The 17,845-nt window shown below is 38.3% G+C and overlaps 1 protein-coding gene across 16 annotated transcripts in view; it reads right to left on the bottom strand.

The window, feature by feature from the left end:
* KDM6A (lysine demethylase 6A) overlaps positions 1-17,845 on the bottom strand; it is a 152,067-nt gene that overhangs the window by 95,671 nt on the left and 38,551 nt on the right. For all 16 annotated transcript variants that reach the window (XR_014618872.1, XM_084295670.1, XM_084295671.1 and 13 more), the window contains exon 4: positions 11,444-11,493. Coding sequence is in view for 15 of the 16 variants with exons in the window: in XM_084295670.1 (XP_084151796.1) it covers positions 11,444-11,493 (50 nt within the window). In the remaining variant the exon portion in view is untranslated. The remainder of the gene's footprint in view (positions 1-11,443; positions 11,494-17,845) is intronic.

Genomic DNA, 17,845 nt, shown 5'->3' with positions numbered 1-17,845 from the left:
AAGCCAACAAAAACCTCAAATCCTTTAAAAAACACGTTCAGCAGTATTGGTGTAGCAACTGTATCTGTTACTACAGTTTTACTGCTGTCTTTCTGATGACCATGAGAATTTAGAGAGAAACAGCTAGAATAATTCCCTATGTGATAGGCCTACACAGACAGAAAAAACACTAACTAATAATCTAACCAGGAAAGAAAGACTGAATGAGGGAGCCAGGAACATTCATTTTGCCTGGTATTACCAGATAAAATTTAACTGAGGAACCTTCTAGTCTTGTAGCAAAAAGAAAGGGCTGAGAGAGAAGAAAACAGAGCGGAAGATCCCTAACTGACAGCTATTTCTCCCATACCTGGGATGTTGGACCTCTCAGTCTTACTCCTCTGGCAAATTAGATGAAAAAAATAATGCAGTGACCAATCAGTTGTACAAAGCAAAATGACACTTAGGAATTAAATGCAAATCCTTTGAATACAGCAGCCCAGAAATGTGGTACGGTTGACAGTCTAATGTTTTCCCAGGTTCTTCTGAATACCAACAAACCCCTATCTGCTTACTATAACTTTGCAAGCTACATTAAGAACAGATGATCAAGTTTTCTAGAAGGCCGCAGACATTCTCAGCATACAGTTTAAAATACTTTTGCTTGAAAATATCTAGACTCAAAGGTCTTGTTTTGCTTTCTGTTGCTGCGTTCTAGCTTTTGAATCTCCATGAACTTCTCAATACCTGGCCCTCCCTTCAAGGAGAGCACTCAGAAGGTTAGTTTTCGTCTCAGCAGTTTCGGCATTGCTCTCACTTGAGACACTCCATGAAGGCAATCAGACACGAGAGAGTAATTCTTGCTGAACCTTCATGCAAGTAAACACCAGAGGCAGAACTGATTTCTGTTTCTTCTCTAAATATTAATCCTTGTAAAGCTGCTTCACAAAGCGGAGCACAGTCGCAATCCAACAACTCTAAAACCATTTCAGATGACTTGCTTTTTTTCAAAGGATGGGCTAATAAGCCTCACCTAAGCTACTCACAGGCTCTTTGAGGAAGAGACCCCAAGCTCTGCATCTCCCCATCCTCCCACCTGTTACCTTCTCCATCTATTGCACTAGATTCCCCTGCACTTCCATCACTCCTCCCTCACCCCCAAAGAAGAGAGAACACTGGGGCTATATCCCTGGGAAAAGGAGGAAACCAAGGGGCAGAAATACCACCAAGGTAATGTTGCATCAAACGCAGCAGAACCCTTTCAGCAGCCGTATAAGAAAAATCAGAACTGAAATATCAGTCCTGGAGAGAGCAAATTAAGAAACAACAACTTTGCAAAATAAAAGTTTTTAAAACTAAGGAAATATTTCATCTCTTAGAGAAAAATGAATAGAAGTTTTAAAGGTTAATTTCCAAAGAAACCAAATGTCATTCGTTACTGAGCCCTTGTATCTACTTAGAGCTTACGATCAAACATGAATCTACAAAACACGAGTAAGAAATGTGGTGTGTTTTGTTTTTACCTTTTCTACGCAACTTAAAAGCAATCACATGGAAAATGAAGGAATTGTACCATTTCCGTGGTATCTGCAAGCAACAGGATACTTTGGAAATGGCAAGCATCACAGCCATTGTCAATACAGTTAACAGTCAAATAATTTCCTCGCCTACGGAAGATTTGTCCTCCATTCAAGTCAGAACTGTTCTACTCTGTTAAATATGCCTCTCTCCAAGCAATCAAAATTGATGAGTTTCTTCACTGCCACACTACAGTATGCCTTGTATTTTAGCATCCTACATTCTCATCACAGGGACTGGAGAAAGGAAGCATGCTATTATTCTAACTATCAGTAGATGAAGGATGACAGCTTTTTTTTATGCACAAAGGAAAAGTTCTGTGATAGGAAAATTCAACATATGCATGAAAAGCTTTACTGAGAGGACTTTCCCATCAACCCTGATGGTACTTACATCATTTCCACGCAGAATATTTGCACTTCTAGACACGGATCACACATGCAGAGGGTAACTGCATTCCTAATGAATTTCCAGAGTGAAGCATCAACATTAGAAAAATGTTATGAATATCATTTGGAAACAGATACCATGTTGGGGGTAGGAGGAACAGGGTTTACTCTGAGATACCATTTTGTCTTCTCCCTCTCCTGACTCAAGCAAAGTTTCTCACTCCTCTTCCACCATCAACATTCCAAGAAAGTTACAGATTTGCTAGAGTTTCATCAGTTCTCATAGATCCCTTGATTAAAAAGGATGAGTGATTTAATAAATGAATATGCATTACAAAAATTCAGAACTGCAGGTCTGGAAATAATTTCTTTATTATTATTTTGTGCAAAGGCAAAATATTTCAAAGAAATAGCAACATACATGCTCCACATGAAGGAACTAATATTTGTTGTGACCCAAACAGGTAAATGGTTTGTATGTGCAAAGGAGGATTCCTTAGTATTGAATGACGGGGCAATTTATCAGATTTATCTGGAGGTCAAAAGTAACGTGTCAAAATTTATTAGTTAAATTGGCTGATCTCATTCTTTTTCAGATTTTACACCTACTCTTGATTCCTTTCAAGCTGAGGCAACATGCGTGCTCGTCATTCCCATTGCATAAACCAGTTAATATGCGTGTTAATTATCAGGGCCTTGTACAATTTTACTTTACACAAAATTGGACATGCCCCATTATTTGTCTGCATTAACAACAGTGAAAAAACAGCGTCCACTTCTTTCTCTGGCATGGAACTATCTGAGAATTCAATGTTTTTGCTAGCAGAGGGGCAATTTCACACAAACCCACTATAAAACAGAAAAAACACCCCCCAAAGACGTAACTCCTAAGATGCATTACCACTTAAGAAGTATCTAGATAAATGTATCATCTTTTCTAAAATAGTGATCAGTTGTGCTTTAGTCTCTAATTAACAGCACGAAATGCAACACATTTTCTCTTTAATCTTTCTAGGTGTCATTCATTTAACAACACATTTTATGAAAAAATACATACACTTCTCTCAACTCTGCTTTACAAGAGATAACCTTTATTTTTAGCATTCAATATTAAAAGATTTTTTTCCTGAAACCCAAATACACTTATTCATTGGCTCTATTTTCTGTTTATTTTATAGATGACAATACATTATTGGTAATAAAACCATCATTACCTTTCCAGCATTCCAGAGATTCTCCTTATTTATTCATCATTTTCTCTGAAATATTTTGGAAGCATACACATAACTCTTTCTACCCTTAAGACAGAATTCTAGTTAGCCTTCATAAACTCAGTTTGCATTTAAGAATCCCAGTCTAAAATCTTAGAGCCATCAAAGTAAATGATTACACCCATGGGATGCTGAAATAACCTGATTTACAGGGTCACCAAAGAAATCTAGTATTTTGAGTATCTACATGTAGTATTTTGACACAAGACAGAGATTATATGGTGCACAGTTTATAAATGTAGTCTTTCAATTCAGCATACCTCATACCATAATTTCATCTGCAAACTTACTGAGGGTGCACTTGATCCCCTTGTCCAGATCATCGATGAAGATATTAAAGAGGACTGGCCCCAGTACGGAGCCCTGGGAGACACCACTAGTGACCGGCCTCCAACTGGATTTGACTCCATTCACAGCTCTTTGAGCCCAGCTACCCAGTCAGTTTCCAACCCAACAAAGCATACGCCAGTCACAGCATCCTGGCTCGTACAAGCAGTGTGACCAGCAGGGCTAGGGAAGTGATTGTCCCCCTGTACTCAGCTCTGGTGAGGCCGCACCTCGAGTACTGTGTTCAGTTTTGGGCCCCTCGCTACAAGAAGGACATCGAGGTGCTTGAGCGGGTGCAGAGAAGGGCGACGAAGCTGGTGAGGGGCCTGGAGAACAAGTCCTACGAGGAGCGGCTGAGGGAGCTGGGCTTGTTCAGCCTGGAGAAGAGGAGGCTCAGGGGCGACCTTATTGCTCTCTACAGGTACCTTAAAGGAGGCTGTAGCGAGGTGGGGGTTGGTCTGTTCTCCCACATGCCTGGTGACAGGACGAGGGGGAATGGGCTAAAGTTGAGCCAGGGGAGTTTTAGGTTAGATGTTAGGAAGAACTTCTTCACTGAAAGGGTTGTGAGGCACTGGAACAGGCTGCCCAGGGAAGTGGTGGAGTCACCACCCCTGGAAGTCTTTAAAAGACGTTTAGATGTAGAGCTTAGGGATATGGTTTAGTGGAGGACTGTTAGTGTTAGGTCAGAGGTTGGACTCTGTGATCTTGGAGGTATCTTCCAACCTGGATGATCCTGTGATTCCGTGATCAGTAAAATACTTTTGCACTTGCTAGATACTTCTTTCCTTGTTTCCTGTAAAGCCCCTTTCTCATGTGACAGAAATTTCTTGTCAACAGCTGCAGAAACAGGCACGTACATTAAAAATCTTCATCACTTTGTTCATGAAAGAAGCGTCTGTCATCTTAACGCATTCAACCCCTTGCCACGTACTTTCCAGCAAGTTCAGCCCAGAGGGTTAATTTTTTACTAGCTGAAGTCCCACTAAGTTAATTTCTGCCACTCTCGAGTTAATGAATTTTTATTTTTCTACTTACCTAGCTTGCCCAGTGATTGCCAGTGCTTCACACACTACACTGCTTGCCTTGCTCAAAATAACAAGACATCCTGGTCCTTTGATAGAAAGTGATATACAGTGCTCCCCTTTACCTGAACAGTTATTGCCCTCCTTGGATTTGTTTTTTTTTTTTTTTTTTTTTAGTCCCTCCCACTGTACATGGTGAATTTATGACACAGGGCTTGCCGTTGGGGAGAAAGCTGGCAAAAATCTCATTACAGACCTCCCACAATCCCCTCCTGTATTCTTCTATATATACACTTTCCTCCATTCTCCACATATGCTTGTACCCTTAGTATATGTTTTTACTTTTCTCATTTTCTTTGTATTCAAATTCTCATCAAGGCTACAATTTTCATTCTCCCACTCTCTCTGATTCTTCCTCTAGCCACACTTTCCTCTTCATGTTATTTGCTTAACTGCACTCGAAGTCTTGCTTTTTTTTTCCTTCTCTCCTCCTCAGGACCCCCCCCCCCTTTTTTTTTTTTTTTTTAAATGGTACTAATAGCTTACCACCCTGTATTATCATTATGTTGTCACCATACTCAGGTTGTATTTCCAGACTACTTTGCTGTCCACGAAGTAGTCTCCTGAAAATACCTATCCTTTCTTTTTATCTCCATTATGATGACCTGTCTTTGGTCATCAATGAATTCCCTGTATTGCCCTGATGACACTTACATTTTCAGAAAGAAGTACAGAAGACATTTGAAGATGTAGACCATTTATAAGATATTAACAAAACAACTCTGAGAAGGGAGACGCTATTAACTTTATTAATTTTGGTTATTTTTCACTTGCTGATTCTCTATTTTCTCTGGAATTTCTATTTTTATTTTAAAACATATTCTGAATTGCAGGTTTTTCATCTTACCCGTCTTTGTCAAGCAACCCTGTCTTTCCGCTCTTTCTGCAATGCCCCGAAGTTCAGTAATTTCCCCTTCACTGAGGATTTTTGAAACTTGCTTTCCTGATTAAGTCTTCTTCTAAGTGCTTCTTTGATTACATCTCCTCTGATCAAAGGGACTGTTTCTGTTTTTCTGCTTCTCCTGTACATGTCTTGTGTTGCTACAGGGCAATCATTTATATTAAAGGCTTTGTGTGTCATTTTAAAGTTGTGTTCTCTTGGGACTCTTATGGGGAAGCTTGTTAAGACCGTTCTCCTTACATGGGATACCCATTCCATTAAAAAAAATCACTTTCTGGAGAAAAAAAGGAGAAAAAAACTAAAGGCATAAAAAGCAGCATTCACAGATCATATTACTACTGCCTTCTCCAACTTTCATTTCAGAAATCTGTCTGCTCCAGCAATTCCTGTTGATCCTATACCACTGTACTGTTTCAATTAAACTAAGCATTTATAGCCAATTAAAAAAAAAAAATGGAAGTTTTGATGAATTCTACCTTAAAATGGTGCTTGGTATTTTGAGGTTACTGTAGAAAATAAAACAGTTGTGAGTCAATGAAATGGAAAATTGCTCTGTCTTCTAACAGACTCTCTAAGGTGCAAAATGTTCTCTTATTTGTTGTTATCAGTATGTCTAGTAATTGCTTTTTGTCCAACTATTATAAAGGGGGAAATGGACTTACAGTCTGGAGAAAAAGAGATGGCAAAACATCCAAAATTAAAGCATGAAAGTATTTTCAATTGTTTTCCCATTTTACAGCATTAAGAAAACATACCAAAAAAAGACATTTGGCCTATCAAAATGGAAAATGTATAGAGATGGGAAGTCATACAGGAATATTTAAGACAAGCAGCAGGTCCAATTTAAAAACAAACACGTATGGTCTTACTTTCATTTCTTTAGGGGAAAAAAAGCCTTGCTACTAATTAAAAGTGTTTTAGCCATAAGGTTGATAAAACACCCTTCGTAACATTTCTACATAGGTTTAATTATAAAACAGCACTGTAAAAAATTAACTGGTACTAAATTACACTGTGGGGCTACATATCAAAGACCACTGTAAAAATTGCTTTCTGCAATAAGCCAACAACTCAGCACAGACTAGGATCAGATCCTTCTTCCATGACAAGCACGCAGTTACACAAAGTCTCATTTTCCTGGGTTTCCTAAACAAAATTTTAGTGCTTTATTTTTGAACCTCTGCATTGTTTTAGGTTCTCCTCAGTTTTCGAAGGACTGAAAAAGTAAAGAGGAAATTGTTATTTGCAAATATTGCCAAAATCAGGTTTCTAACCATCATTTATTTTAAGAGATAAACACCAAGAAGGCCATGCACGCAGGATAGCAACCTGAGGTAAACTTGCAAATTTAGACAGGAGTCCTAATATCCAGCAACCACTGGCAGGGAGTACCTGATGGTTGCTTTCCAGAACAAGGCTGATTGATACCTGACCTTGCCACAAAACACCTATGGGACTTACTTCCCTCCCTTCAGTTTCATGGCAGGGTTTGGATCTGATGATCTTAAAGGTCCCATCCAACCCAAACTATTCCGTGACTCCACGATTCTCCTTTGTGATGAATAAACACACTCAGAAGCACGTGTGACAGCAGTCACACACTTCTCACAACTTGTCCACAGTCCCTTGGATTTGATTAGAATCCTGTCTAAAAAGACATACGTGCATTCCCCAGCTACGGAGATAGTAGTAATAGACAGCTTATGGGAACACTGCAGAGAAGCAGCACGCAGGAGCTTCCTGCAGGTAAGATCCTATTTGTCAGGTACGTTGTTTGCCCACACTGGCAGCCTGCAGCTACCTGCGGAGCTCAACCTAGTAGGTACCCACACCAAAAAGTTTTGTTTATTTACCATTTGTGTTGTAACGATGACAGGTACGCGATGGCTAACTAACAACACGTGAACACACACCTACCTGCAGAAGGCCACGTAAACATACTTTAAACATGATTATCAAACCAAAACAGAGCTGCAGTAACAGCACCATGTCAAAGCAGAGGAGATCTCAGGGAAGCAGAGGACAGCCAGGTTCTTCTACAAACCCCTCCCCAGAACCATCTAGTGAGCACTGAAATCTTTCACAGTCCCGCATCTGTGTGGGGTTTCTTTCTGTGAAGGTTTCCTCTGCCTCAAGCAACCAGGGCAATGCAACAGAGGCACATATTTTTTGTGCTCGCATGGTCGCTCTATCACATACTGAAATTTGTGTTAGGATAGCCCCTACCAGTACCCAGATGCTGTATAGAAGAGTTCAGTATGATCGACTACATTATAATACAACCACATGAGATGACTAAAATAACTTTTTCCAGGTGCCAGATTTCTGCCATGACGTTTGGATAAAATCAGGAATATCTTGCTCCTTGCTGAGCCTCTAATCCTTCCTCCTCAGAATATGTCAAAACTGATAACCATGGCAGACACTTACACTTGGTATCTTTTTTTTTTTTTCTCAGCTGCATCAAAATCCACAAACTGGAGTTCGAGTTGTTGTCTCCCTCTCCTGAACTGCCCTTCCTATCTGTTCATCCCCCACAGTCCTCCTCACCTCCCCCAAAAATTTTGACACGGGAGTTTTAAAAAGAAATCCGAATGAAGTACACTGCACAGAAGGCACATTTATTTTAGCATAGACAAGTAAGAAAAAAACACTGACAAAAGTACTTGAAGAGCTCTATTAAGTTATCTCAGCTTCTATTCAAGTTGAGATATTTACTTTGCCAGATTTCAAGTCAAATACTTTTTTTTTTTTTTTAATGCAGAGTTAAGACACCACAGTGCCTGTGCAGAACAAAAACTGCAAACAAAAAAAACCCAACACAGTAATTTTGTAGGACATTTTACACTGCTCTGTGGGTGCCCAAAGAGATCACTGATAAAAGTGGTCTGTTAAGGAGTACGTGGCATAATGCAACCCAGCTCTTTCAAAACTCTGCATTCAGACACCACTTCTTCAAAATGTTTTATCAGACTGGAGGGAATATTGATCTGATAAATGGCAAAATACGGCACCTTCCCAGTTTTTCATCCCTTCACTTCTTCAACTATAACTTGTATCAGAATATATTTTCTGAACTTTCTTAGTTTGTTCCATAGGATCAACAAACTGCTTCCTGAATTAAAAACAAAACAGCCCACACTCTGAATTCTGAAAAGACAGAAAAACACCTGGTAAAAAATAAAAATCAGAGCATTAGAAAAATCTATGAAAAATGTTTTTTCCTTCTTGAAAGAAAAAAAAAGAAAAAGGATAAATTGCAGAACGAATCCATATAACGAACAATCCATCAAAGGAACGATCACTTACCAACCTGATGCAACAGTGAAAACCCAAAGTAGCAAAGTCTAAAAACACTACGTAAGGAGGCCAAAGTACACCCAAAGCAAGCTAAAATCTCTCACAACCCTTCTACAAATTTTCTACTTATGAAGCAAAGATACAGGTCACTTACTTCAACCATAGCAACGTGCAGTGCAATACACTAAATAAGTTCAGATATTCAAATAGCTGCAGAACATAAGACTGATCCTGTGTGGTTCCAAACCTGGCTTATATAATAACATTCATGTGATTCAGCAATCTCCATGCATTTCTCAGTTCTTTCACACAGCTCTCCTCATAGCTCACAAACACCACCTTTTCTTCACACCCTTCTCTCTCCTCTTTTCTTTACCATCAGAAATTCTAACAGCTTAATTGACAACACCTAACCTTGAAAGAATTGAGCTAAAAAAAAAAAAACTAATAGAGAATCTTAAAAAAAATAAAAAATGCAGCGAACCAAGGAAATCCAAGTTTGTTTGTTTTTTTAAGCATTTGCATATCTCTGTAAAAGTTAATTAAAAAGTCTATAAGAAGAGCATACCATGGAGTGATCAAAAATACACTTATCATTCTTACAGGTACAAGACATTAAGGACAACAAGAAACAAATCCTCTCGGTGCAAAGGGGATGGAGGTGGCAAGAGGGAAAACATCTTTCTCCAGGTCGAACCCAGGCAGCTTCCCACTGCTAACTCCAGACTAACTTCATCACCCATCAAGAATTATGGTTAGCCTGTGGCTTTCAGCACTTTCAGCAAAAAAAAAAAAAAAAAAAAAGTTTTAACTGAAAAATGGTTTTAGTCCCTTTCAGGCTCTTTTTCATGCAGATAAAAACCAAGAAAATCTCCAAAATAATTCTGATAAAGTAAAAATGAAAAACTACCAAATTCAGGACTACATATCAGTAAAGAAACTCATAGCGAGATCAAAAAACATAGTATCCTTTCTGCTTGAGGCCAACTTGAAGTGATGATGCTGTCTTTTTGTAGAAGTAAAAATACTCTTTTGTCAAATCAAGACAATGCTCACATGCTTGCAACTGGAATTGTTTGAGATTATCTCAGCATGGTCAAACTCTTGGGCTACAAACAAGTACCTTAGAGTATTAGCACGCTGAATACAAACAGAAATTGCTGCTTTCAACAAATCAAGCGCGTATCACACATTTTACTACCATCCTTGCTCTTGAAATGGAACTGCAAAACAATCAGCATTTGTATTTCTTTTATTTGCAGACGTTATGAGCCATATGAAAGCACTCCATGCTTATAAAATATATACATTCACATACCTCACCCTGCACACTTATGTTAGGAAAATAATTTACTCATCATCTATCACCTCTCTTAATAGCAAGCCATAAGAATAGAAGCCAGACAAAATAATTCAAGACACAAAATATTCTGAAATGCTTAACATGGGAAGAGTACAAACAATAGAAACAATTACAATAGACATTTAATTAGCTGATAGATTCCAACATTCATTTACAACAATCTTTAACTCTCCCAGAGCATTTAAGAAGAAGATATGAATACTAATTTTGTTGTACTTGTTTAAAACAGAACAATTATTTCTGAAAATAAACCACTTTGACTCCAAAACACGCCAGTCCAAAAATGGATCTTGACCAATTTCTAGTGGAATAGGGCAATCACAGGACCACATGAACAATTTCTCTAGGATCCTCTGACTGGACCCCTCTTCCATACGCATGGAAACACACGCTGGCTCACTCTTCTACCCATTATTTACCCTACGTTTCTCTTCCCACCCTCCCAGAAGGGAAAGGATGTCAAAGGATTTTTCAGAAAATACTTAGTCTCTATAAAAAACGTAAAGAACATTGAAAATGTTGTTTTCCTAATGCTGACATATACACTGTATTCATGTTCTTCCAGAGCGAGCCATCCTCATTTGAAATATGTACTTAAGAACATCTGCTAAAGACCACACAACTGCTAAAGACCACACAACTGTGTTAAGTGCTCTCCTGCACTTGTGACTCAATAACAAGCTTCAAATTATTCCATGTGACAAGACAGCAATGTTACCTATTTTCCACAGTATCACTAAGAAAATTTTAAATTTTATTTAAAGTCCTAATACCTTTACATGGACTTAGAGACATATCTGTACTAGCAGGTTTTTCCTCCCTTCTTACCTAAAAACATTCTCTAAGACACTGAAAGGGACATTTATGAAAATAACACACAACCTGAAAACGTTTTTCCTACTGTAAGTTCAACACCCGCACAGCAGCTTTCAAGTGGTTAAGATTCTCTCAACATTCATATGCAAACACAGATATTGGATACATAAGAAAAAAATGAAGTAATGGGTAATAAAAAGAAAATCTAAAATGTGTCAAGTTAACTGATCTGTCATTTCAGCAAATGGCGTGAAGATTTATTTCCACTTAGATTTATAATGAATTGTACACATAGATGAACATTTCCATTAAGACCCAATTAATATGCCAAAAGGTAATTGCAGGTAGATATTCCAAACATACTGAAACTAATCTGTTTAAGAAATTCAATCGTTTACAACATTATGTTTAAGAAAAAAAAAGCAGCATATACAGACCTTCCAGTAGTCAGATTGTAAACTGTAGTACCTCTGGTATGCAGATAATGCTGTAGAAAAGAAAAATAAGTATTGAATTTGTTTTGTTGCTTTTTTTTTTTTTTTGAAGAAAAAGATAGAAAACCTTAAGAGTCAGAATACACAACATTAAAATGATAAATGGTTTAATAAAAGTAACATTGCCACAGTAAGTACCCTGTTGTGGGTAATGCATTCCTTGAGATTATAATTTTGTTTTATGAGACGTCAACCCCAAAGTGTATTTATTATTAATCATACAAATGTAAATCAAGCAATATTTTAAAGAATCCTGTAACAAAAGGAATCATTTGAAATTTTGGGATTTTCTTCCTGGACAAAGCTGCTCTAAGATTTAAAAATTTAATCATGTAGCTCATTTACCATGCTCCCTGATGTCCTGTAATTTCTAAAGAACTGGTACAGAGGGACATACAAAGAGAAATCAATTTCACATGCCCTTTCATTCAGTAGCTGGAGAAACAAAAGCAAGTTAAAAAAAAAAAAAAAAAAAAGCTTACATTTTATTCAACATCTACTAAGACAGACTAAGCTGAAAACCAGCTCTAGAACAGCTCTGTTTTGAAGAATACTAGTACTACACAGCAATGCACTGCTCAAATAGCCATTCCTACCTTCTTTCTGACTGAAAATTCTTGTTGATACATCTTGCCCTTTGGCTAACAGGCATATGGCAACATCAGACTAGAATGCAAACAGGCCTTATGTTCTTGTACGATCACTGCACTAGGCACCATCAAAAATGGACTACTTTAAATAATGATTCACTGCAGTTACAGTTTCATTTTTCTACTATTTGCTTGGTAAGATTTGAGAATGGTTTCTACACAGTATGCATTTTCCAAACAACAAAAGACGACAACCTCTGCTTTGAAAAATTACGGACACTAAACAGATTAAGACAGCAAGAACTGTATGTACTTGCTGTGCAGGTTCATCTCCTGAAGGTATCACGGATGAACTATGTATGTCCTGAAATTTTATCATCCTTCAATGCCTGTCCTGCAAGCTCATGTCCGTAAGTTGGAAGTATAAAGGCTTAAGCAAAATAAGAAAACATATTTAATGACAAGACACACAGAGGATACACCCAGACCTCCTTCATCTCCTGTAGTTACGTTCTGTACCCTAGTGATCTTCAATCTTTCTTAATTACTGCAACCCTAGATATTTTTGATTGCATTTACAAGATTCTGCCTGTGGGTAGAAACAAACAGGCTAATAAAGATGCTTATCATTAAGGGTAACCCATACACCACCACATTTGGAGCAGGAGTATATTTGCCATTTTAATGTTTTTACCCAAATCCTCCAATATAAAGCACATGCTGTTTTCTTCTGGTATGTTTTTCCTTCCCAACACAGCTTACTACCAAAACTCTGGGACCTTGCAGCTCTTTTGCTGATCTTCTTGAGTGCTGATCAGTATCGTTGCTCAAATCCATTAATTTGGGTTGGATACAAGAACAGAGATGGCCTGTTCTTTCTAACTAGCTTGGAGTTTTTCTGCCTATAACATCCCCCAGCAGGATACTCCCATGTGCTTTCCACGGGGGACCAAACACCCCCAGTGGTGCTGCTCCTGCCCTCCTCATGCTCCACGTTGCTCCACTCAGGACAGCACGGATCTGACCCACAGCAACCTGCACCCACCTCTGCACTCATCCCTAGCCACTGTTTTTACACACCTAGTTGGTATGAACCATGCCTATACTGTGCCTCTCAAACCAGAACTCCCTTGAAAAGCCAGCTTCTAGTGCTGGTGCTCTAAACTGGGATTCATTTGGATGCCCAGGGTAGGAAAAAAATTAGGAGAATATTCACCATTGTTACCAACATGCCAAAAGCATAAATGCTTACATGCAATTTAGCTGAATAAAACCATTTAAAAATTGACACCATCAGGCTAAGGCTTTCAGAACTTAGGAATACAACTCCCTCCCTGCATCAGTACAAACTGAAGTATAGGACCACAGCCCAAACATAAGATTAAGAACATTAAGAGTAACCATATTTCACTCACGTTCTGTAACTAAGCTGGGCACCATACGCTCACAGTAACAGAAAACCGCCTCCTCCCAGATTCACCTTTTCCTGGGTATCATTAATAATTTTATGACAGAAAAGTGTAATTAGCTTTTGAACACGGGGATGATTTTGCTTTCCCAAACAGGGAAACACATACAAACAATAAAACACTTTCGTAATACACCACACCTACATGAAAGGAAAAAAAAGTCTTAATTTAAGCAGCCACTACCCAAATTTTAAAAGGTTAAAGCATATTGCAAGTAATCAAGTCAACAGCACCGTACAACGCAAGACTTAGGAAAATGAGAAATTCTTACAACCCACTATTTTTAAAAAGTAACTACTGTAGTCATTTATACAGGGAATATGGATAAAACAACGGGATGAAAAGAACACTAAATACAATGCTAAAGAAACAACAGAAGACCGGAGGGAAAAAAAAAAAAAAAAAAAGCCTTACTAACAATCACCAACCAAACCCACTCTTTATGCAAGTGCAGCAAAAAGGTGTACAGCTCCAGTTTTATTCTTGCTCCTAACTCTGGACAGTCAGAGGATTCACAGCCCTGATCCCCAGCCAGAGGCACAGGAACTGAGCTAAACAGCACTGAAAAATGGGAGAGGTCAAACAAAGGTATGCGCTGTGTTCAGACCTGACTGACAAAGCATGCACTTATCAGTGGAAGAGAGAAATTAGGAGGCAGAAAACGCTAGGTTCCACTAATGCTGCTGCTTTAAAGCAACTTGCCCAGAAGTACTAGCACTCTATTTAATACAGGGAAAAAAAAATCATAGATTAAAGGAGTTTTTGCTCCATTATATTCTGCTAGTTATCCTTAGAGTCCTGATGTTTGTAAATCAAGTTCTTTTCAACCTCTTGCACACTTCAATAAAATTCAGCAGCTTCTCACGGTAACAATTGAAATCACTGAAATTAGTTCCAGCCTCATGCTACAACTAAAAGCGAGTACTCAGAAATCACGGCCTGATGAAGCACATTTCATATACACACAGTAAGAAGGTAAGACCTTCATTCTAAGAAAGGTCACATTACTCTTACAGAGGAAGAAGTAACACATTACAGCTCTCCTCTACACTGTCTGAAGTGCCCAATCCCACTTCTGGGTTCAGAAACTTGTTCCAGTGATCCATCCTTAAAGCAACAGGGGAGGGTCAGGCTGGGGGTTAGGGAAAGGGTCTGCACCCAGAGGTGGTCAGGCACTGGGACAGGCTCCCCAGGGCAGTGGTTATGGCACCGAGCCTGACAGAGTTCAGGAAGCATTTGGACAATGCTCTTAGACACAGGGGCTGATTTTGGGGGTGGTCCTGTGCGGAGCCAGGAGTTGGATGTGATGATCCTTGTGGGTCCCTTCCAACTCAAGATATTCTGTGATTCTTCCCTCTGTTTCTCACTTCACAGGCCTTTCTGAACCATGACATACTGGTAGCTAGTCAAATCTCCAATTACAGTCCTTTCTTTCTAGGGTAACAGCATTCTGCTGCTACCAGCCACTGCACTTAACTTCTTGAAGACAAAATACTACAATTCTCAGTGTTGTGCTGAAAATGTTGCCAACAGCAAATCACAGAGGGATCCATTAGGCCTGCAGTATCCCCTTCCGTCTTAAAAAAGCTAGACACCTAGAAGCTGTTGTTCATGCACAATTTCAGTACGTAACAAGTGCTCAAGTTCCAGATGTGAAAGTTTATTTCAGCCTTGTTCACAACTACATTAACATCTGCTCCACAAGAACACAAGCTCTGCTGCAAACGATGGACAGAAAAACTGGGGGAAAAAAAAAGGATTCAACAGTTTTCTTTGTTTTGTTTTTCGTTTTTGCCAGAACCCACATGAAAGATCCCTAATCAAGCATTCTCCTAACAAGAATCTTGCACATAAAAAACATGCTAGAAACCAAATTATGAAAGGAAAGTTTCCGAAAAGCCACACAGCTTACTAATTTTAAAAACAAACAACTTCTCCTCTAAATAAAGTTTTTAACTATAGGAGGTGAGTGCAAACTTCTCATATTACAAAACTTACTATAGAATAAGGAAAAGGGGGAAAAAAGTGAATCTGCTGAGCAAAATAAATGAATGATAAATAAATAAATCCCCTTCTGAAACCTGACCTCTGCTGAGCAAAATAAATAAATAAGTAAATATAAGGGTAAGATAATTTTTGACAGGAGAAAAAATATTCTATGAATCACTGTTCTTTTTAAACATTAGAGTCAACTCACATTTTTTAAATTAAAGTGAATTACCCCTTTTCAGTTAAAATGTCCTTTTTTAAATAAGCCCATAATCTAAAGGCTTCCCAGGAAAAAAATAAAAATTCTCATTTAAAACATAGAGATAATAAGAAGGACAAATCAGATCTTTAAATATTAGAGATCTCTAAATAAAACTGGCTTCGCAAGTAGTAAGATTTTCACAAATAATGTGAACTTTATGAATACTAGGAATACAGGGAAAATGTTGAAAGGAATCCAAATTTACTGGAACAGGAAAGTTAAATTAAGCATCTAAGAACTTCTGCCACATGCCACTTACAACGAGCCTTAAAAATCCATTAAAACTAATCTAGGGCTACAAAATACCAAAATGAAATGAATACTTTGAAATCACTCTTAAGCACAACAGAATTCAGCAGACAATCTTCTGATTAGGAGCTTATTATTAAGCTTTTCAAATCCAGAAGTTCACCACTGAAATTCTTAAACCTCTGGAACTGCTGGAGTTTAAACATATAGAAACTTCTTTTTTCACAGCATGCAAAACCCTTGTTCGTTCTTCATTCTCAACTCCATTCATAACATCACCTTGTCAACCACAGAAAATTCTCTTAAACACAAAACTGAGAAATCATATTCAGACATCTAAAACAATACCCAGACAAGTGTCTCAGTAACTCCTACAAAAGTGGTTCCTGGTAGCCTACCTCCATCCTTTTGCCCAGTATTTCATTACTTATCAAATCAAGCTAGCACTGTTTCAATCAACTTTACTCTCCAAAACCTAGCAATTTTACATTACTTGCCTATCAGATGATCCTTGTGCCTAGGTTCTGGAAAATCCTGCGGCATACTGAGTGGCAGACACAGCATTTGCCAATCCACCCTGAATAAGGGGCTTGTTTGCCCCAACGGTATATGTAGGTTTTCAGAGCAATCAGAATCACCTATATGGCTTGATGCAAATAAAACAGTGTTTGGCTAAAATAGTTCTGAAAACAAAAGCATTATCTTTCTGCTGAAAGAATTAAAATTACACTGGACAGCAAGAAATCTCCTAAACTACTCCACAATCTTACCTGCCTCTGCCACCAAATGCAGCACTGGCCCTCCATAAGTCTAAACAGCCACGCTCCACTGGCTCCCTCTTATTAAAAGACTTTCACAGCCACCCAGAGCCACCCGTTTGCAGCATCTACAGATACACACGGACAGAATGATACAGCCTTTTCTGATTCTCTCCCCAGGATTTGGCTTCTTCTCTTACTATGACTAGGGTCAATGAACATCTCACCATCATGCCAGGGATGATACCTGATGATGGCGATACTTTCCTGATTTGCTCCTGTTTAATTCCTTGATTTCACACAGAGGAAACAAAATACATTTTATACAATTACCATGTATGTGGTTTCAGAAAATTTTTTTTTAATCTCCTTAACTGCATAAGAGAATGGTAAAGCTTCACAAATTACGAAATTGCATCAGTAAAGCAAGATGAAAATGGGGATGAAGAACTGCCTGAATGACATCCTTCTACTTGTCATTTCTAGCACACCCAATCACAAATCACAGTCACCAAAGAACATCTTTTATTGCCTACTCTGATGATACCTGAAAATTTAAGAGGCCTTTGAAAGTGATACAAACATGGAACTCCGAGTATTTTGGTGCCAAAGTAAGGGTAAAGTGAACTAGATACTGACACCATCTAGTGGCACCTTGCAAGGCTAAATGTGACCACCATGTATTTTTGGCTTAGTAAACTTCAAAAAGTTACAGGCAAGCTTGAAGTTGATGACATACACCTGAGAAGAGAACCTGAACAACCCAAAGCTCCATAGTCTTCTGTGAAAAATGGCCTTTTTCTTAAATACATTTTTCTTGTTGTCAATTTTTAAACAAGCAAAGAACAATTCCTAGTGCTCATCTAGTGTGAAAATAAATGGTAACAGAAAATTAGCTGAAGAACAGCACAAGGGAAGCAAAGAGAAGGTACATGTATTGTTTTAAATCTGACAACTCGTTCCCGAAAAATAAATGTTCATTAAACACCTGGGAGCCATTTGCAGGTTATGGAAACAGCTGATTACAT

The sequence above is a fragment of the Netta rufina genome (assembly GCF_964035555.1).
Source record: "Netta rufina genome assembly, chromosome: 1".
Classification (NCBI taxonomy): domain Eukaryota; kingdom Metazoa; phylum Chordata; class Aves; order Anseriformes; family Anatidae; genus Netta; species Netta rufina.
Note: the sequence above shows the minus strand (reverse complement) of the source record. Positions and strands in the feature narration are given on the sequence as shown.